The sequence below is a fragment of the Sminthopsis crassicaudata genome, chromosome 1 (assembly GCF_048593235.1).
Source record: "Sminthopsis crassicaudata isolate SCR6 chromosome 1, ASM4859323v1, whole genome shotgun sequence".
Classification (NCBI taxonomy): Eukaryota; Metazoa; Chordata; class Mammalia; order Dasyuromorphia; family Dasyuridae; genus Sminthopsis; species Sminthopsis crassicaudata.
The window spans coordinates 749,698,803-749,719,985 of record NC_133617.1 but is presented as its reverse complement, the minus strand read 5'-3'; the positions used below and the strand labels follow the sequence as shown (position 1 = coordinate 749,719,985).

The window sequence follows — 21,183 nt, the reverse complement described above, 5'->3', positions numbered from 1 at the left end:
AAATGGAGGTAGGCAGAAGTTGAATGATTTGCCCAAGTTCATGCAACTAGTAAGTGATTGTGTTTGATCAGCTCTTCCTGACTCCAAGAACAGGGGTTTTGTTTGTTTTCTACCATACCATCTAGACCGGAATTCAGCAGATCTTTCTAGGGAAGAGCAAAGCAGGAGAGGATCACGGGAGGGCGGAGCTTGAAGGTACTACGAGCGGGAGTGGGATTTCTTTTGTTTATTGGCGTTCAATGGGATTAAAAAAGGCGGATGAGTCTGCAAGCTCCGGGCAAGGACACTGAAGTGCTTTGCCTCGTCCTTCTCCAGCTCATTTAAGAGATGAGGGAGGGAAACGGGAGGAAGTGCTTGGCTCAGGGTCACATAGGCAGGAAGTAAGTGAAGTCAGATTTGAACTCAGGAAGAGGAGCCTCGCTTGCTCCCGGCCCGGCCCTAGGGGAGGCGAGAATCTAGGAGAGATGGATCCTCCCCGCTCCCCGGTAACGAGCACGGGCAGATAAACATTCCGATGGATCTAGTAGGGATCATTGTTACCAGGAACAGGTGGACTGAGCTGGTCTCTGAGGCCGCTCGAACCTTTGGGCTTTCCTGTCAGATCATTTAGTACTTGAGTAAGAGCCTTTTCTTTATGTAAAAACACTCGGACAAGCGGCCCTCCAGCTCTGGCTTTCAGATCTCCAGCGCTGAGTTTCTTTTCAGCCCGTTCCACTCTTGGTTCTCATTTGTCACCTGACAAGTATGCTCCCCTCCTGCTATGTGTGAGGTGGTTTTCTGGAGAAGGAGACTCGGAACAAAATGAAAGCGTCCTTGTCCCCAAGCTCGTCACTACATTTCCCTGGGGAGTCCCAGAAACGAGTCAGGGACAGAAAATAAACAGCTCGGGGTGACGCGAACAACTTTGGGAGACCAGGGCTTGTGAAAACGTTTATTTTCTTCCCTGGTCTGGCGCTGCGAAGGTCCCCTTTGCTCCCCGCTCTCGCGAATCAGGGCCCAGAGCAGGACGCGGGAGCAGCCGCCTGGGCAGCTCCATCAGCGGCTGGACAGCTCCCCAAGCCGGAGGAGTGGCGCCAAACTCCATTTCCCAGCAGGCGCCGGGCTCCGGTTCCGCGGCATAGGTCACTTCCGGGAGGTCACGTGATATTGCCGGCAGCACCATGGCGGAAGCTGAAGAGAAGGTGTGTATTGAGGAAGCGGAGGAGGGGCCGCGGTGGGGGGGAGGCCTTGTTCGGGGGTGTAGGACGAGTTGGGGACACCGAGGCTGCTGGAGAACTTACACTTGTTTGTCGGACGCCGCCCCCCGACTCATTATAAAGCCCTTTGGGAGACGGGCGCTACCTGGAGCTGAAGAGCGAGGGTGCGTCAGGTGGGGGGCATGGCCGGCGCAAAGGCGCGGAGGCCAGAGAGGGGGCCGTGGAGAGGAAGGCTTTCGTGTCCTGGGAAGGCATCCGTGTCTAAATGTGGGGTCGCGGGGTTCTGCGGCCCAGGCCGGGGGCTGAACGAGGGTCTGGGCGGTATCCGCGCACAGCAGGGCGCATGGTGCGGGGGCCGCGCTGGAAGGAGCCGGGGAGATCTGGGTTCGAATTCTGCCCCGGGCCTACTTTATCCTGGGACTCCTGCTCAGGCCACCGCGAGCCTCAGTTTCTTCCTCTCTAAAACACGTCCTGTGGATTGGACGGCCCGTGAGAGTCTCTGCCCCTCCAGAGGAAGTGCCCCGGGTCAGCTGACCTCCAAGAGCTTCCTTCCCGGCTGTCTTTCCCTAAGTTACTCTGTATCCTCTTGCTCAGTCTTCCCGCCCGCTCTCAATACTATGTTGCTCTTTTGGCCCCTCCCCCTCACTGAGTGAAAGCCTCCCGAGGGCGGTCTCTGTGGTTAAAGTATCCCCCACGTGACTGACAGGAGGAGGCCTCCCAAGTGGATTCTGGGGCGGATGGCCTCTCTCTGCGCCTGCTGGGCCCGAGCTTCCTCTTCCCCTTTTTCTGCTTCTCCGACTGGCTTTTAGTGTCCGCCCGAGGTTTTGCTCCTGCGCATCCTGTGAGGCTCCCTGGGCCTCGGCCTCCTGCGGGACGCCCCCAGCTGGGCAGTGTGCGACCCTTCCCCAGAGGCCCTGGGGTCAGGCACTTGTTTCCATGGAGGACCCCACAGGACGTGAATCCCCTGCGCCAAGAAGTGACCTTCCTGTTATCCGTCCGAGGCAAAACACTTTCTTGCCCCTCGTGAAGCTGTTGAATTTGGTCAGAACTTTACCCTGGGTTAGTGTGAGGACGGGCCTGCCTAAGTACTAAAAATGGTGACGCACGGCAGTGTGGCGCTTCCCTCCGGGTTCCCGCCCACTTGGCTGGCGTTTTCTGTTAAAGGAGTTCGCCTTTTCCTCTCGTGAGGGAGTGTCTGGGGCTACAGTTAGACTGGGGCTTCCTCCTCCGCTGAGCCGTCCGGCCGCCTCCTTCCCTTTGGAGCCATTTCCGTTCTGGGGTAATAGTTCTCGAATATGTGGGAAAATGAAAGGTCCTGAATATTAATGGCCTTTCCGTGGGGACTGAGGGAAAGCGGGGCGGGGTGGAGTCCTTGCCCGGTGCCTGGTGCCGGGCCTGGACACCAGGAAGAATTGTCCCTTTTCGATGAGAGGCCTGCGGCCTTGAGACTCCTGACGCTCCTTGCCCCCCCCCCCCCCAGTCTCCCACTTTTTCTTGGGCCTCCGAGGCGGAAACGCCTCTTGTTCTTTCTGTCTCTGGTTACCCCCTAAGACAAGTGTCTAGATGAGGTAATAGGAAGAAATCGAGGTCTATGAGTCCTCCGAGAGGACATCCTCCTCCCACGGACCCTGGCTTCTGCAGTCCCGCGCCACTACAGACGTGTTGCTGCCGCCTTCTCGCCCCCAGGATGTTGATTATCTCCAGGATAACCCCACGTTTCTCCATCTAGTATTTAACTCCCCCCCCCCCCCCTTTTCAGACTTCCTCACCTTTCTCTGGGTAAACTCTTAAAGGTCAGGGCAGCTGCTCGGTGAGTGTGCCCCCTGCACTTCCTAGAGCACCCGGGCTGCTGTGGGACCGTCCCTGGGGGAAGTGAAGCGGAGCCAGGCTTGGGAAGACGGGAAGAGAGCCTGCTGGGTACGGGCTGTTAGGGCAAGGGGGAGGGGGCTGTTCGCGCCATCAGCTGGGTCAGGACACTGCTGGCTGAGAAGACTGGCATTTCTCGGGATGTTGATGCCGATTCCCGTGGGGATGATGGAATACCGCTGCCGCACCTTTTACTTGTCGAAAAAAGATTAAATGATGTTCTCTGCAGCTTGCGTTTGCATTTTATTTCACTCTGAGTCTTTGCAGTTGGTCTGCACTTGTTCCTAGTTAAGTCCACAAGCACTAACTCAAGAGCCAGACTGGGCTGAGAACAGATTTGACTTCAGTTGATTTTCACAACAACAAACAGGTTAAGGGTCACACGGCCAGATAAGGGTCCAAGTCGGCATTTGAACTCGTGCCTTCCTGGCTCCGGCCCCACTGGACTCCACTGGGGCTCCTTGAGATGCCTGGGTCAGGCTTAGGCAGAAGCAGCCCCGGTTCATGGCCCAATGGCGTGACCCAGCACAAATTGAGGCTCTCTGAAATCAGGCAGCCTGATGGGAAATGTGTCTCTTAAGGGAGTGTTCCTAAATCGGCCGTGCTCGGGAGCGGACTCTTCTGCCCCCGCTGAGGCTGGGCCTGGTCTCCCCGCTGCCGTTCAGCGGCGTTAATCTTTGAACCTGATTTCGGTGCCGGCCTTGGGAGGCTCCCGCTGCCTCTCACGGACAGCACAGTCTGGAGTACTGAACTTCTGGAAACTGCAGTCTCCTCCTTTACGCTTCCTTTTTCCTGGGTTGTGAGATGGCGGTACATTTAATTTGCTGTTAACCAGCCCCTCTGTGTGCAAGGAAGGCAAGCCTGTGGGGGTCCTGGAAGGCCAGGAGCTCACCCAACACACCCCTCCCCCATGTCTGCAGAAGGCGCGAGTGATTGAGAGGCAGGATGGGTACGGAACTCACTGTCACGGGAGTGTGGGGAGCTCATTGCCTCCTCGTTGGATGGCTTCCTAGGGTGGGATGTAAGGAGGAGGGGGCCAGCCCAGGAGTGGGAGGCTGGCTAAGCAGATGCTCAGGGCTGAGAGAGCATTCCTCGAGCAGCCATGGTATACACTGTGATGAGTGCTGGAGATACCACGATAGTAGCAGGGAGGGTGGTTTGCAGGGCCCTCTGTGTAGGTCCTCACAGCCCTGGTACGTAGAGGTTATCCCTATTTTTGGACGAGGAGACTGAGGCTCGTTGAGATTAAACAACATCCCCAGGCTCACAGCCCAGCTAGAGGTCCTCTGGACGTGGAGAGGGAGGGCCCTCCTGGTGGAAGGGACGGGGGCCGGAAGGGAGAAGGCTCTTTGGGGAGAAGTCAGTGTGGAGCAGAATAAGAGGCAAGCGGTGATACCGTCCCGGCAGGGGGAGACCAGAGTTGGTTGTGAACAGCTTTGGAAGTGAACGGAGTTCTCCTAGCCCTCGGAGCTCTTTGGGGAGGGGGGTGATGGGGCCCCCCTGGCAGCTGTGTGGAGGACGGGCGGGAAGTTGAAGGATTGGGGAGTGTGGGGCTGGACCAGGCAGGAAGTTTGAGGGGAGGCTGAAGTGTGTCAGGCGACTGAACAGAGAAGAGAAGGCCAGACGAGCCAGTCTTTGGGGGGAGAATCAATGATGGGCCCCCATCTTCACGGCCCCTTTAGCCTAGGCGTCATCCCATCCTCGCCCTCTCTCACCCCCTTCTCCAGGCTGCAGCCAAATCCTCCTATTTCTACCTTGGTAATAGCATCTCCAGGGATTTTTTGGGGGGTTTTATCCAAACCCTGTGTCGTGCGCATAGTAGGTGCCTAACAGATGCTTGTTGATTGGGTTGTTTTCTTATAGTATTGAGATCATTAGGAACAAACAGTTCCAGCTCATCTGATGTTGACCTCTGAACCCAAGTGGAGTATATGAAACAGAACCTGTTTTATTCCTCCCTGAATTTCTTGGTATTAAAAATCACCTAGAACTGGCTTAGACCATCGGGCTTTGCTTCTTGGGTTTGTGGTCTTTGGGGACGGTTTCTGACCAAGGCTTCTGGTTTTAGCTGTCACAAGGGCTCCGTATCGCCAGCCATTCATTGTATGTAGAATGCGGCTCACTAACAAGCTCAGCTGGCTTCTGGGAAATTCTGGGCAATGGGCATTTAAAGGAAAGACATTTGGGCATCTTTACCACCTGCCAACATGTTCAAACTCTCCCACAAAGACTGAATATCAAACCAAATCTCTCTTTAACTTAAATATTCTAGGACGTTTTGAAAAATTGCCAGGCTGCAAAACTCTCTTGGAAGAAGAGGAGTTTTTGACGGTGCCGTATTTTCATCCCTCTCAACATCCCGCACCAGCAGCCCTCGCACTGTGGGCTGAAATTTCCCTTCTGTGCTGGAGGGACCCTCAAGTACATCGGATATAGACAGATTTTGGAAATTCCTGTACTCAATGTACTTGAGGGTCCCTCCAGTGAACAGAAAGGAAAAGTGCTAGGAAGAAAGAGAAGTAAGATGACTTTCCCTAACAGGAGAAGGATCTATCTAAAACCAGCCTCGAAAATTATGTAATGAAAGAGATTCCCTTTAGAAATGGGCACAGAGAAAGACAGTCTGCTCTCTTCTCCTGTGGAGTTATGGACGTGAGGATACTGTGATTGGGGCCACCATGGCCCCAAACTTTGACAAAGTCCCCCGCTGGGATGCAGACTGAAATTCTGGAGTCCTTGGAAGGAAGGCCAGAAGGAAAGCCTCTTGGCCCTTGGGCAGGCGTCTGGCTCCTGTGCAGCTGGCGTTCCTGGCCCAGGTATGCAGCCTTTCCCTGAAGACTTCTGGTTGGGCGTTGGGGGGTGACTGCACCTCCTGGGCCAAGCACGAAGAGTCTCCCCAGTAAATATAGTCTGTGAGAATCTCCGTCCTCTCCTCACCACCCAGCCCCAAGCACGGCCGTTTCAGGTTCACCTTCCCCAGCCCCTTTGGCTCATCGTCGCAGGGCCTCGGTACCGATTTCCCCGCAAACCTGCCTCTGCTTCTCCTTGTCCTGGGAACGGGACACCGGAATTGACCCCGGTCTGATCGGACCAGAGCGGAGTATTGAGGATTGCCACTGCAGCAGCAAGCTCTGACCAAGACCTTGTGTGGCTATTAAGTGTGAGGGTTACAAAGAAAAGTAGAAAGAAAGCCAGTCTCTGCCCTATGGAGATTGAAGGGAAATCCTGAAAGTACAAGAAAAACCCCAGAGATCCAAGGGAAGTGATAGCTATGAGGGCTAGCATGGGGGAGGGAAGGAGGGCGATGTTCCAAGGGGAGGAAGGCCCAAGAGCTGGGGCAAAGCTCCGGGGAGAGAAGGTGGCTAAGGCACGGTGATGACACACAGCCCAAAGACCTGTGAAAACCAAGATATGCAGGAACTCTAGCAGCTGCTATATTATTATAATGCGACTTTCCTCAGATTCTCTTTGGAGCTCAGATTTTGAGCCTTACATAAGGTTGTAGCACATTACAAATGGCAAACTGTGATGCGAAATTGGGATGTGATCATATGACTGTCACATGACAAGAGTGAGGAGGACTGTGGCTTCCAAGTCCCTCCATTGCTCTCAGGCCTTATGAAGAGGCTCCAGGAGGACTCTGGGAAACTCTATGGCATGTTGTGTGCCATACCCCGCCCCCTCTCTACCCCTCCCAGCTCCACATTGGGAAGATTAGGGGAGGACGAGGATGGGGACCCACAGTGGGCAGGTGTGGATGACCTTTGTCATTAGAGGAAATTGCAAAATGAATGAAATCACAGTTCATTGGTAAATCTGAGGAAAGTCGCATTAAGATGAGCTAATATCAGAAAACTCATCGCTAAATTCCTTAGACTCTCCTTTTTGACTCGGCTCAGCTCTCTCTGAGCGTTGAAGATATTGTCAAGTTCAGTTTTCCTGTATTAATGACCACTGCTGGCCCTTCTCAAAGATCTGCTCCCCAAAAAGGGAGGATAAAATAGGAAAGGAAAGGATAAAACACTTGAAGATTCACTACCTTATCTTCTTATTGTTCTTGGGAATTTTAGGAACCTTGATGACAAGAATGATGAAAATAAGAAACATTGTGTAATATTTGCAAAACAATTTACAAATACCTCATTTTCTCCTTCCTGCTACCTTGGGAGGTCGGGGCTCTTATTATTCCTGTTTTGCAGATAAGGAAACCGAGGCAGACGTGGTTAGTTAAGGGACTTGTTAGACATAGCACTCTGACTGGACTTGGAGGTTCTCCTGAGCCGGGCCTGCACACTACCCACTATGCACCTGGCTGTGTCCAGCTGCGCTCTTGACCAGACTGATTGCCAGCCGTAATGTCTGGTGGTTTTTGGGGGCCTGTGGCCTGTGCTTTATTTGACTCTTTGTCTCTGGTCCCCAAATGTTCCTTAATGTAAATGATGGGGCCCCCCTGTGGTTGCTTTTCCCCACCTTATTCTAACTAATGAACATGCAGTCTTAAACGCAGAAAGGTGCGCCTTTGTGTACCATCCAAGTCCCGCCATTATTTGCGGCTGCCTCTTTTGTTCCCTCTGGGTTTCTGTCCAGGCCTTGTAAAATGCTTACTTTCACTGTCAGCATATTAGTGGGGCCCTTTTATTGCTATTGATAACTATAAGTACATTAAGTAAATCTTCATTTTGCTGACCTCTTTGAGGACGCCCGGCATCAGCAGATTCTCCCTTTCAGTGGACAGGTGAGAGATTAGCAGGCAGGAGTAAAGTCAATTTTTTCCCTTTCTTCTTTTTTTCCCCCCCAGGACGGCAAGATTCATTGTCTAAAGGCAGAAAAAAGTGTGCTTCAAGGCAGAGTTTGTCCAAAGGTTGATAGTTAGGAAAACAGATGGAAATCAGATGGCTGCTTTGTGAAGTGTTTAATAGGGAACCGATGGACGGGGGATTGTCTTGAAAATTGTCTAAACAATTGCCCCCGCCATACTAATGGCTTTGTGGCGGCTTGCTGGAGGAGGAGCCTGATAGAGAGGGCTCCAGCCTCTTACGGGAGTGGGGGGGGGGAGAGGCTGAGGGGACATTGATGGCCCATAAATGGGGAGGGAAAGTTCCCAAACCCCGCTTGGATGGTGCTTCTGGGGGAATGCTATCTGTGGGGGATAGCGTTCCCACCACTCACAGGGCTTGGATACACTGAAGGATATGGACAAAGTGGGGGTGACATCCTGCTTTTCCAGAGTGTTGGGTCTTAAATCTTCTCAGCATCCCATCAGTGGGTACTTAAAAAACCAACAAACAGAAAGGAAGCAGGGAGAGGATTTCTTGATTTTTTTAAACAGTTTTCTTTTGATTATTCAGACATTAATTTTTACTGTTATGTTCTAGTTTGCATCACCTCCATATCTGAAGCATCCCTTTTCCTCATCCCTAGTGGGCTATTCCATGTGACAAAGGAGAAAAAAAGGAGCAATTGAACCAAACTGTCCCACACCATTACCTTAATCTGATAGTATAGGCAATAGTGCTAGGTCGATACATTTTTTCTTTTCTTTTTTCATTTTTGCTGAGGCAGTTGGGGTTAAGTGACTTGCCCAGGGTCACACAGCCAGGAAGTGTTAAGTGCCTGAGGCCAGATTTGAACACGGGTCCTCCTGACTTCAGGGCTGGTGCTCTATCCACTGCGCCCCCTAGCTGCCTTGTAGATCCATTTTCTTAACTCTTTTCTTGGGCCAAGTTACTGACTAACTTTTTTTTTTCTCCTTGTGATTTTTTTTCAGGAAATATCTGTGGAAGAATCTACAGATGAGTCTGAGGTAAGTGTGAGACCAGAAATGCTTCATGTTCCAACTCCAGGTCCCGCCCACACTTTACCTGACAGGCCCCAGGTAGGAAGCTTTGCCTCTTGTTTTCCTTGGCTTTGCCTTAGTTCTGGCCATCAGGGAGGAGAGCCTGTCATTCAGGGAAGAAGCCTTGAACGAGCACTCCCTGGACCTTGGCGCTTGGTAAGCTCTCTGGTTTCCAAGGAAGACTGAACCTCTCCTGCCCAGGGAGCTCACCTTCCAAGGGGCCATAGCATGTGGATAATTAGGGGTACACTATGGATGGGCAGTAGGTGGAAGGCAATCTCAGGAGGAAGCAGGGGGGCTGCATCAGACAATGTCTCCTGCAGAAGATGGGCTTTCCATTGAGGACTGGAGGAAACCAGGGCAATCAAGAGTTAGCAAAGGCAAAGAGAGGGAACATGTGTGCCAGGCCCGAGGGAGGATCCGTGGCAGAGGAAGGAAAAGAGGCCTTCTTGTTTAAAACACATACCCCGGCACCCTCAGACACATATATGTGGGCGCGCGCATACACACACATACACACAACACACACACACACACCTCCCAATTGACTTCGTTTGTGAGCACAAAATGAGAAACAAAGCAATAATTTTGTGCCTCTTTTGCCATTAGGCCAATTCTGTTTTTTAAAGGTGGTATTTTCTTTACTTTTTTGTGTTGTTTTTTTTGTTTTGTTTTGTTTTGTTTTAGCAAGTTGTTACTTGGCCTTCATAATTTTCTTGCATCACTTTCATTTCTTTTCCTAATTTTTCCTGTACCACTCATCACTTTAACTCTTCTAGGAATTCTTGTGGGCTTTGGGTCCAATTAACATTTTTCTTTAAGGCTTTGCTTGTAGCTGTTTTCACGTTGTTTTCTTTTGAGTTCATGCTTTGAGCTTCACTGCTGCTGTAGTAACATTTTGGGGTCAACTTCTTTTTTTGTTGTTTGCTCATTTTTGCAACCTGGTTTTTTTTACTTTGAACTCTATGTTAAAGTTGGATTCTGCTGGAAGTGGAGAGGTACTATCCCAAGCTTCAGGCTCTTGCGTGCTGTTATTTTCAGAGCTGGTTCTGGAATTCTGCAAGTTTTAGTGCTTTTGAGGTGCTGTAATCCAGGGAGAGGAATGGTCACTGCTTTCCTGGTTTGCCCTTTGGAAGTGCTCCTGCTTCCCTGCAGCTACACGTGTCAGTGTTCTTGGCCCTGGAACTGTGGCTCAGAATTGCTTGTGGGTATTGGCATTCAGCGCCAGCTGTACCCAGTGCCAGCAAAGAGTCACCTGTAATCCCTTTCTGACCACTTGCATGACCCCCTTACTCTTTCTGGTCTGAGAGCTCCCCAAGCTGCTGCTTCTGCCACAGCCTGGAGCTCCTGCCTTGTTCAGGCCTGTGCCCACCCTGGGGTTACAGAACCCTCCTGCAGACCACATGTAAGTACGATCAGGACAGATGCCAAGAGAATAAATACAAATTAATACAAGGTACGTTGGGGAGATTGTGGGACCAGTGAAAACTTCTTGAAGGTGGGATTCCAGCTCCAGGAAGAGAGGATTGTGTTAGGGGAGGAAGGCCGGGGGATGGCCCGAGCAAAGGTGCGGTAGCAGGAGATGGCCTGTTACTGGTGAGTTGCAGAGAGGAGGCCGCTTTGGTCAGAGAGCCTGTTGTAGTCACACTTTCCACCCTACAGCTTTAAGAGCCTATTTAAGAGTCCCTTGGATATCTTCCTTTATTATTTAGAAGTCCTACCAAAGACTGGATCCCTTAGTGTGGGTTGGTGGGGATCTTGAGGCCTGGAGATCCGTTCCAGGGGAACGCAGGCTCCGGCCGGTTTAAATAAGGGCCTGGCGACAGGCTGTGGGTGTTGTGTGACAATCCATGAGGCCAAGTGCGAGAGCATCCTCCCAGGTTGGTAGCAGGTGATTGAAGTTCTTGGACATGGAAAGGCTTAAAAAAAAGCCTTTCCACTAAACTGTGCCCCCTGACCCCGCACTGACAAAGTCACAGATCTTTGCAGCTTGTGCTGAAGGTTGAGTCTGAGCTGGGCACCCATTAATTGGTCTCTCAGTTTTGTAGATGGACAAATAATTGACAGCGACTCATTCAGCGCCCCGGGGTGAGAATCTCAGCTTGTCAGTACTATTAAGCAGAAATAAACAAAATGTGGAAATGCAGCATTTAATGTGACAGCCCCCAGATGGTCTATTAAATTTAAGGTGGATAACGTAATTACAATAATTGCATGCGTTTTCTTGAGCAGTCAGGAGGATGTGGGATTCCTGGGCCTTTCCACACTTCTCTGTGGGATGCGGTCCTGGCCATTCTTTCTAGTTAGGGTGGGTGCAGTATAGACTCCGCTGCCTCCGTGCCCTTGACAAGGCTCTGGGAGCTGTGGTGGTGACGCCCTTTCCCCAGGAGTCCTCAGACTGGTATCTTAAGGTGGGTAATGTTGGGCATCTGAGTGCTCTCAGGAGTGACTGGGGGGGGGGGGTTCTGAACCTTGTCCTCTTCCTCATTGAGATTTTGGGCCAGTGATACTTGTCAGGCTTTTCTTCTTGAGGGTACCAATAAATATTTCACTCTAAATGATGAGACTCATGTAGTTAACAGACCATATCTTAGGCAACGCATGTCAGTTTTATTACTTGATCCCTCCAGATAGGGCATTCCTCTCCATTTTATGGATGAGGAGACTGAGGCTTATTACGTGACCTTCCCAACATCTCACATCTGTCTGACGTGTGATGGAGCCTCATCCGGCCCTAGACCCTCCGACTCTAGGTGCTTTTCCTTGCCCTTTAGCTTTCCTGTGAAGATTTTCCCCTTTTTCGTCCTCTTGGTGCCTGCTTTAATTCCATGGGCACATTTTTCCAGTCCTGTGGTGTCCGGGCACTTGGGCTGACGGGCCGTTTTCATCTTCAGTGATGCAGAAAGCCCGACGAAATGGCCTTCCCCGCCTTTTTGTCCAACTTGCTTTCAGGGCCAAGCCCGAGAGTGGAAGCACAAATAAATTTCTTCAAGCCCACCATAAAAAGTCGAGCTGGCAGCTTAGTCACTTGGGTCCACGGCCCTGCATCCACAGCGTTTATTACGGTTTCACAACTTTAAGAAGTTCAGAAAGATACTTCCTTTTGTGGGTGATGTTGTTAAGCCATTTCTCCTTGAGCTTTCTCATCTCCCTTTTATGCTGAGTCAATGGTGTAATATTTTATCAGTACAAACAAGTTGTAAATCAGTTTTGCCTTCACCAGAGAAGAGCAGGAGCCTTTGGCAATCTCAGTGCCCCTATAAAGAACACAGTTCCGCCATGAGGAGCAGGCCTCCCTGGAACCCCTGTTGTCTGGAGAGCCAGCCCATCCCCAAGGCTCCTCCTTCCTCATTTGCCAAGGGTTTAACATAGAGGGTTCTGCATTTGACAGGGTAGAAGGAGGATGTTTTTATCCTGGCTTTGGTCACCAAAACTGCCCATTGATGCTTGATTGAATAATGTTCCCATAATGCCTTGAGCACTTTGCTGCTTTGTCACACTGCATCATGGGAGGTGCAGTGATTTGATTTCTAGCTCTCTGTTGTATCTTCCTCACTTATAAGAAGTTTGTAGGGTTGTGCTACTAGGTAGCACAGCGGACAGAGCACAGGCCCTGGAGTTAGCTCTGGGCAAGTCACTTAAACCCTGATTGCCTTTAAAAAGAAAAGGAGAAGTTTTTAGGGTTACAGAGTAGTGGAAATGGCTTCAGGGGCCCTGGGTTTGAACTCCACTTCACTACTTGGTGGCAAGCCCTATAGGCAAGTACCCATTTTCCTCCACTGCAGTATGGGTGCATTTGATCACAGGATGGCACCTGCCTCTTCTGATTTTGTCAGCTGACTTCTTTTTGCACAGAGAACCCAGAATTCCAGAGTTGGAAGGGACCTTATTAGTCCCTTTTCCAAACTATACTAGCAAAGAGTCCCCATGACGTCGGCCTGGGCACTTGGCCGTGCCTCCTTAGCTTGCAGACTTCCTGGAGAGGGGAGCCACCTGGCAGTAGCAAAGTGCGATCTTTCACTGGTGTTGGCATTTGCTGCCAGGCCTGGTCCATTCCTACTTGTCCGTACTCTGTGAGGGGCGAGACCTTCCTCCTTTTGGGATTGTGAGGATGCCTAGTACTAAAAAAGGCCTTCCCTGCAGGTTTGGAGTTATAACTGAGAGAGCCACTCTTCTCAATTTTATTCTGGGCCCAACTTCTTTTCTCTTTGTAATACACAACCAAGGCGTGTGCGCGCACACACACACACACACACACACACACACACACACACACACTCTCACTCACACTCAAACAAGTGTATAGGTTCTCCTCAGCCTCTGTCACTGTGTGGACTGTGGACTTTTTTTTTTTAAATCTGTTTTTTTTTTTTTTTTTTCCCTGTGTGGGATGTTTTATGTGTACTATTTTAAATGACTTTTTAAAAAAAAGTGTGTTTTCTACTCATTGCAGATCTTTTCTACCTTTCATCTGTTTCCTATCATATAATTTCCATCCTTGAACACTCTGGGGTTTTGCTTCCTTTGATCTCTTGCCAAACTTTATTTGGATCCCCTCCAGAGCTTCTCTCTGCTTTATGAGTTGATACTGCTCATCACCTCCCATCATCCTTTCTCATAAGATTTTACAAATGAGTTTATAAGTGGTCTTGTTCCTGGCGGCCATATCTCTACTTGATAAGTGGGTCACGTTTCCTGACCGAGAGATTTTTTAGACTCCTTTGCTCCCATCAATATGGCAGCTATTTTAGGACAGTTAAATTTTTATGGGATTGCATTAATCGTTGTGCGTGTCCTTCCTTCCAGATCCCATTTTCAATAACTTTTTTTCTTAATAGGGTTGGAGTTATTTTAATTGTAGAGCATTTTTCTCCTTCATTTTTCTTCTAGCTTTGTACTTGTGATAGATTGGTATAGGGGCTAGAGTGAGTTTTAGATTTGAGGTGCCCAGGACTTGGGTTCAATCCCATCTCCAGCACTCAACAGCTGTGTCTCTGATCCTGTTTTGTCACTGTTCCAAGCCTTAGGTTCCTCTGTACTAATTGGTCCCTAAGCGACCCCCTACACTTTATTGGTTTAAAACCAGTTTTTAGTTTGGCTTTGATTGGTCACCTTATTGTACATTGATTGGTAGTTGATTCAATAATGTTCCCTCTAAAGTATGGTTTTCTATCTTTTAAACCATAATCATCTATTTTTTTTTTTTTTGAATGGAGTGATCTTTGGTTTTTACCTGTCTGCCTCAGTTTCCTCAACTGTAAAATGAGGATAATAATAACATTTAGCTCAATACTTGGTATACAGTTGGTGCTCGATAAATGCTTGCTCTTTTCCCTTTTTTCTTTCAGTCTGTGAGACATATTCCCATCCTTTCTTCAAAGAAAATATTCATGTTCCATTGGTATGAAACTTCTCTGTAGTTTACCAGTCTTGGTCCTTTCCCATTGTTCTATTTATAGCTCCTGCCGAACTGAGAAATCCATTTATAAGAACTATAAATAGGCAACTAAAGAATTTTACTTTTCTAAGAAAAAATAAATAAATAAGCCATAAAATGTTTTTTGGTCATTGGCTGTTTGAGTCAGCAGCAGCTTAGTGGGTGACTTCTTGTTGTTGAGACATTTTTCAATCAGTTTTTCAATCTGAGTCTTTGTGACCCCATATGGTTTCCTTGGCAAAGATACTGGCGTGGTTGGCCATTTCCTTTTCCAGTTCATTTTACAGATGAGGAAACTGAGACAAACAGCTTTGCTCATAATTACACAGCTAGGAAGTGCCTGAGGCCATATTTGAACTCAGGAAGAGTTCCTGACTCCGTAGGCTGGCATTTTGTCGACTGTGCACCTGGCTGCTCCAAGTACAGAAAGCCCCAAATCTATGGGATTCCTGGCAGCCCCTGCCATTCCCCCACCCATTTGGCAAGCATCATTGTAGAAGGGAGGTGACCTAAGGCTGAGGGCCTTCTGTACTTCAAGAGTGATCTGGTCCTCTCACACTGGAGGGCTCATGGGCTCTCTGTAGCCACCACCATTATGCTCCAACATGCACTGCAGAGTCTGATGAAACAGAGAAATTACAGGAAGAACTCAGCATAATACTCCAAAATAAATCCCCATCTTAACTGCTGGCTCATTTTACTTAAATCCTGATGAACCTATATGAAGCAATATTGAGAACGAATATGGAACAATGAATTGATTTCAGTTCAGAAATAAAGATTGGGGGTTTTGGGGGGAAGGAATTGTCATATTTCTTAGATAAATCCTAAATTGTCCCCTTTGAAAAGCTCACTTTCCAAAATTTGACATTATTTAATTATATATAAACTCTCTTTATCGTTTTAAATAACGTACATGCAGTGAAGGTATAAGTAACCGCATTGTTTCTGTGCATTTTATAGTTTTTGTTTTTTGTTTTTTTTTTTTTAGAAAAGTAAAATTCTTTAGTTGCCTATTTCTAGTTCTTATAAATGGATTTCTCAGTTCAGTGTGAGCTATAAATAGAACCACTCATTCATAGATTAGAAGTGATTTAAATAGAGTAAACGGAGGTTGTGGAGCCAACTTCTGTTACAACCCCCAGTAGATAATCTGATTTTAGAAAATATCGCGTGTTTGGTTTGTTGATGAATTTCACCATTCAAGATTTCTCTGCCCACTGGCTGCTCATCTGAATAAGTCTCCCAAACAAATCTTATACAGAAGTGAGCAAGCGTACTCCATCGTCTTTGGGTGCAGTGGATGGACAGGTTTTATTAAATCCAAGTGGACTGACAAACTAGCTGAACCCATTTAAAATAAATTTCAATGCAGTTTGCGTGGAATTTTAAATTTCTTTTGGAATACATAGTTATTTCCAGATATATCAGCCAGCAGCCGACCATTTCCCTTGTTTAGCTTCAAATGAAAGGATGAATAGAGGCTGAAAACAAAACCCCAGACCTGTTCATCAGAAGACTCTCTTGCAAAATCATTTTTCAATCTGAGCCACTCATGTGCACAGTATTGTGAATCATTTATTGAAACTCAAATAGATTCTTTACATGCATTAATTTTCAAAAACAAATTTGTGGCAATGAGGAATTCAAATGCTCCTCCTGTACATATTGGGATTGACTGTCAAGAAAAATGGAGAGGGAGCTTATCCCTCTTTTCTCTTCCTAGGAGCAAAATAGGCTTTGGATTAAAAAGCTAGTTCTTTGATTTAATGAGCCATTAATATTAACAAGTTGTCTTGATTAGTGTGTCTGAGGTAGAGGGGGTGGAGCAAATTCTTTTTTCAGCATAGACTCCACAAATTTATTGATATCCCATAGGAAGCTCAGAAGGAATATACATTGATGTTTCCTTTAAAAAAATAACTTTGTTATAAATGTAGTAAATATCTATTCTCCCATTTAGAGATTCAAACATGGAAAAAAGTTGCGATGAATTTTTACCCTTTTCAGTTTTGTGAAAAGTTCACATTCACCCTAAAATGATAGTAATGAACCTTTTGTTGTGGACGTGTTCTTTCTTGCTCTAAGGCTGGCTTTGTTGCCATTAGGTCCTGATGATTGTCATATTAGGTGTTTAATCAGTGCTTGTTGCATAACTGGTTTGACATTATGGAGGGGGAGTCGATAGAGCTTGGCAATAGAGCTTGTTGAGCCTTGGCCAAGAATAAGGGAGAAGTATCCCTTGCTGATTTCTAGGGTTTCAAGCAGAGAGGAGCAAGAGGTCATGGTGCTTTCTGTGAGAAATCAGAGAAGAGGGAAAACTAGGGAGGAAAGCGAATGGTTCATTTGGTGCCCTGTTGGAGGAGCCAGAAGGATGTTTAGATGGAACCACCATGGAACCCAAGTATTAGGTCAGCAAGTGCTGTCTGGTTTAGAAGTACCCCACAGTGACCTGTTCTGTTGTAGTGACCTGTCTGAGTTCACCAGGGGAAGCATGTGACTTCAGTAAGAGAGGAATCACAGTCCTGGATTTAACCTGGCCCAGCCATCTCCATACCTCCCCTCCCCACCATCTTGTGAAGATTTGAGACACTCCGATTTTCCCAGTGCTTTATTATCTAATGAGGCAGCTTAGGTTGATCCTGCTTCCTTGAGGTTCTCTTCCTTTAGCTTTTGGGGATCACACGTGATTGAGGAAGAAGAGATCCAAGGTGGCTAAATTATGAGTTAATGATACTAGATTTTTAAAAAGGGTCATTTTTGATGACTGATTATAGACGGTGTGTCAGCTCATCGTTAAATCTGCCTGACAACGTGGGCTAGATTTGCTTCTGACCCTCTGGCAGGGACGAGCATTCCTTTCTCCACAGACCCTGGCCATGCCGCCAGCGCCTGAAATGCTGCTTTGATTTCCTTCCGTCGATGCTCCCGCCTTTCAGAGCAACAGTCTTTAATATAGATATTCACAGGCCATTGTGTCATCGTCATTCTGTACTTTAGAATATGCTGGGGTTTTCCCCACAGAGCCCAGTGGATTAAGTAAATCCCCACAGAATAGCATCAGAAGGGGAAGAAAAACCAAACCTTTGAGCTACCTTAGGATTTTAATCTGTCGTTGACATTTCCACCACCAGTGATTGGGTAATTTAGACAGACTTGGCTTATGGAGAATCCTACGTCCTGGACTTGGCGACACGTTTTGTTTATGAACCTTCTATTTCTTACAAATACGAGATTGTTCTTAATGTCTTTAGGATTACAGCAAACAGGCGCCATGCCTTTTCCCTTTCCTGTTAGAAGATTTGCATCCAAGGGGGAAAATGTCTTTCTGACCCAGTGAATTCAAGCTCGGTGTCTTTGTTTTTATTTGGTGGGTCTCCAGTGCATCTCAGGGATGATTTAACACAGATTAGCAAGTTAATGGTTTTTAGATTTTAGTTGCGGAGTAACATGAAGGGTGAAAGGAGGTAAGGAGGCTGGTGCAGGGCCTGTAATGGAAAGCCTGAAGCTTTGTCCCCTGGCTCTAAGCTTTTTTCTCTACCTGACCAGAGCTTTTAAGAGAGGTAGTGGTTATGTTTGCATTGACTTTGATCATACTGTGTGTGTGTGTGTGTGTGTGTGTGTGTGTGTGTGTGTGTGTGTGTGTGTGTGATTAATTAGCTAAATTTACCAGGACAGTGAGGATGTCAGATCAGAGACCTGTTGTCCTTCTTGGTGCTATCAATTTTCTCCTCCCTAAATGGGTGACCTCTGCTTGGAATTTCATTAAACTGACTTGGGTAGAAAAACTAGAATTTGTGACCATTATGAATTGGTGTCCCCTTTGTGTTCTCCCTTCATCCTCTCTGCTCTCCTAACTTCCTGATGGCTTCTTTCTCAACTTTCAGGTCTTTTTCACTTTTTGTCTTCATCTTCTCCGTTCCTACATTGAGTTCTCTCTTACCTTTTGCTATGAAGAGTCTGGATCCTGTCAGCCCTCTTTGTGGGCAGGGGCTCTGTCTTATCACTCCCAGCTCTTTGTCCTTGGGGCTAATTCTGAATCTAGTAGGTGATCCTGTGGCAGCATCAAGATAGGGACCTTTTTTGAAGGTCCTACCTTCCCCCAGGTTAGACACCTCTCTGCTCCCTCTGTTTCCTGTTCCTTCTGCTAACCAGTCAGTTTGTTGTTGAAGATGACCCAAAGGACATCACCATGTTAGTGTGTCTGCCTGTGGCAGATCAGACTGATACGAGCTCTGAATGCTCTGCCACAGGTCAGGCACATGAATATTTGGGGGAGCTTTTCTGATTTTGCATATTTCACATTTCCTTTGGGCTAATTCCGTTCTACTTTGCTCATAGAGCACAGCACCTCTCTGATAAAGGCACACCATGCTGGGCAGTCCTGTGCCAATGTCTCCCATGTCATGGAATTGATTCTAAAGTTCTTATGAGTGATTGCTAATAAATATATCCTTTCTTAACTATAATCTATTTGGAAGTGGGGGGGGGACGAAAGGGGAAAAAAGAATAAAGTGAGAAATTTGTGCAGCACAGAGCAAAAGAACAGTTTACAAAGAAGTAAAGAAAAGATGGACACAAATATAATGTCTTCTATTATATACTTTGTTGATTTGGTAATTCATTTTTATATAATTTGAATCCTCCCTGATGGGCTCATGACAGTATTCTCTTTTATTTTGTTTTGTATTCTTTTTCTGTTTTTTCTTTTTTCTGCTTTTAAAAAAATAAAATAAATTTAGATAAAAACAGAAATAATCAAGAGAGACTATGAGAGTATCTTTCTCTCGCTTTTTCTGACCACCTTGTGAGTGCTTGCCTTGTGTGAGTATTCCATAAAATAATCTTTTTGGCAAGCATACATTTGCCAATCAAATAATGTCCAATGGAGTTGTGCTCTCTGCAGTAGAAGTGGAATACTTGGCAGTTTAGTTCAAGAAAAGACCTCAGTGTCTGGTACCTTCTCCTGCCAGATGATCTTCAGAACCTTCCTAAGACAATTCAAATTTAAAATAAAATTGTCAAAATATATTTGTGTGTTTATGTGTGTATATTTATGTATACATATTTGCACTTTTTTGGGGGAGGCAATTGGATTTAGGTGACTTATTCAGGGTTATACAGTCAGGGATCTGGGAGCTTGGTTTAAATATATTATATATATATATATATATATATAATATATTTAAGTGTTAAAATATATGTTTAAATATATATGTGTGTGTGTGTGTTAAATTATACTTAAGATTCTTGATCTTGGGAGGAGATTATAACTCCTGCTGGCCTGCTTTTAAAGAGGAGACTAAAACTCTGATAAGCAATGGACAGACTAGTGCCTAGAAGCCCCAGAACCTTCATTAACATCCATTTTAATAGCAGTAATTAATGTGCTAATGATAGATCCATCTTCCTCATTCCTCATGGCGGACCTGTCCGGAGCTCTTTGCCAGTATCTCCCCGTGTAGTAAAGGAAATCTCTGCAAAGAAAATCTCTAAGGAAGATTCCCCCCTCCCCCCAATTTAGACTTGTCTCCTCATTTGTTAACTGCAGAGCATGGGTGAGATGATTTGTGGCGCTTTCCTGCTCCATGAATCCAGGGTCTAGATTTGATTCAGTAGGAAAGTGCTGGAGTTGGAGTGAGAAAGATCTGAGTTAAATCCTGCCTTGCTGAGTTGGTTGTTGTCCTTAATTCTTCAAGAGGACCAAAATGACATCATTATGGTAGAGTCAAGTTACAGTGTGTGTGACTGATCAGATCATTATGAACTTAGAGTGTTCTATCACAGGTCGGGCTCAGAGTCCTTCCTTAGACACTAACAGGTTGTGTGATGTTGAGTAAGTCAGTTCCCCTCTGTCTGCCTTGGTTTTCATTATCTGCAAAATGGGACAATAATAGAAACTACCTTCCAGGATTATTGTAAGGATCAAATGAGATAATATTTATAAAGCTCTATATGAATGCTTTTCTTCTTCTTCCTCCTCCTTCTTCTTCCTTCTTCTTCTTCCTTCTTTCCCCCCAATAGTATTTTAATTTTTCAAATACACAGTTTCCAACATTAATTTTTGTAAGACTTTGTGTTCCAAAATTTTCTCCCTTTGTCCGTTACCTTCTCCTCCCCAAGACAGCAAGCAATCTGATAGATGTTAATCACGTACAATCCTTTTAAATCTACTTGCATTTTTGTCATGTTATACAAGAAAAATCAGACCAAAAGGGGAAAAACCACGAAAAAGAAAAAGTAAACAGATAAGCATAAAAAGGTGAAAACACTATGCTTCAATACACATTCAGTCTCCTTATTCTTTCTCTGGATCCATTTTCCATTCCAAGATTATTAGAATTGTCTTGGATGACTGTTGCTGAGAAGAGCCAAATTCATCACCAAGTTCATCACAATTGATCATCACATAAACTTATGTGTACAGTGTTCTTTGTACTATGTTTGATGAACTATGTACAATGTTATCTTTATTCTGCTTACTTCACTCAACCTCAGTTCATGCAAATCTTTTTAAAAAAATAGTAGCTTTTTATTTTTCAAAGTACATACAAAGATAGTTTTCAACATTCACCCTTGAAAAACCTTGAGTCCAATTTTTTCTCCTTCCTTTACCCCTTCTCCCCTGGACAACAAGTAATCCAATAGAGGTTAAATATGTGATTCCTCTAAATAGATTTCTGCATTTATCATCCTGTGTGAGAAAAATCATATCAAAAGGGGAAAAATGGGCAAGGAAAAAAAAAACCAATCAAACAAACAACAGAAAACAACAATGACAAAGGTGAAAATATTATGTTGTGATCCACATTTAGTCCCCATAATCCTCCCTTTGGTTGCAGATGTCT

The 21,183-nt window shown here is 46.4% G+C and overlaps 1 protein-coding gene across 2 annotated transcripts in view; it reads left to right on the top strand.

Moving 5' to 3' along the window:
- The first annotated feature begins 1,073 nt into the window (after window positions 1-1,073).
- Window positions 1,074-21,183, top strand: part of VPS41 (VPS41 subunit of HOPS complex) — a 145,932-nt gene continuing 125,822 nt past the window's right edge. Inside the window, exons 1-2 of one of the 2 annotated variants that reach the window (XM_074284491.1) lie at window positions 1,074-1,181; window positions 8,830-8,865. In XM_074284491.1, coding sequence (XP_074140592.1) covers window positions 1,161-1,181; window positions 8,830-8,865 — 57 coding nt within the window. In that variant the 5' untranslated portion in view covers window positions 1,074-1,160. The remainder of the gene's footprint in view (window positions 1,182-8,829; window positions 8,866-21,183) is intronic. The other variant, XM_074284492.1, reaches the window with a different exon arrangement.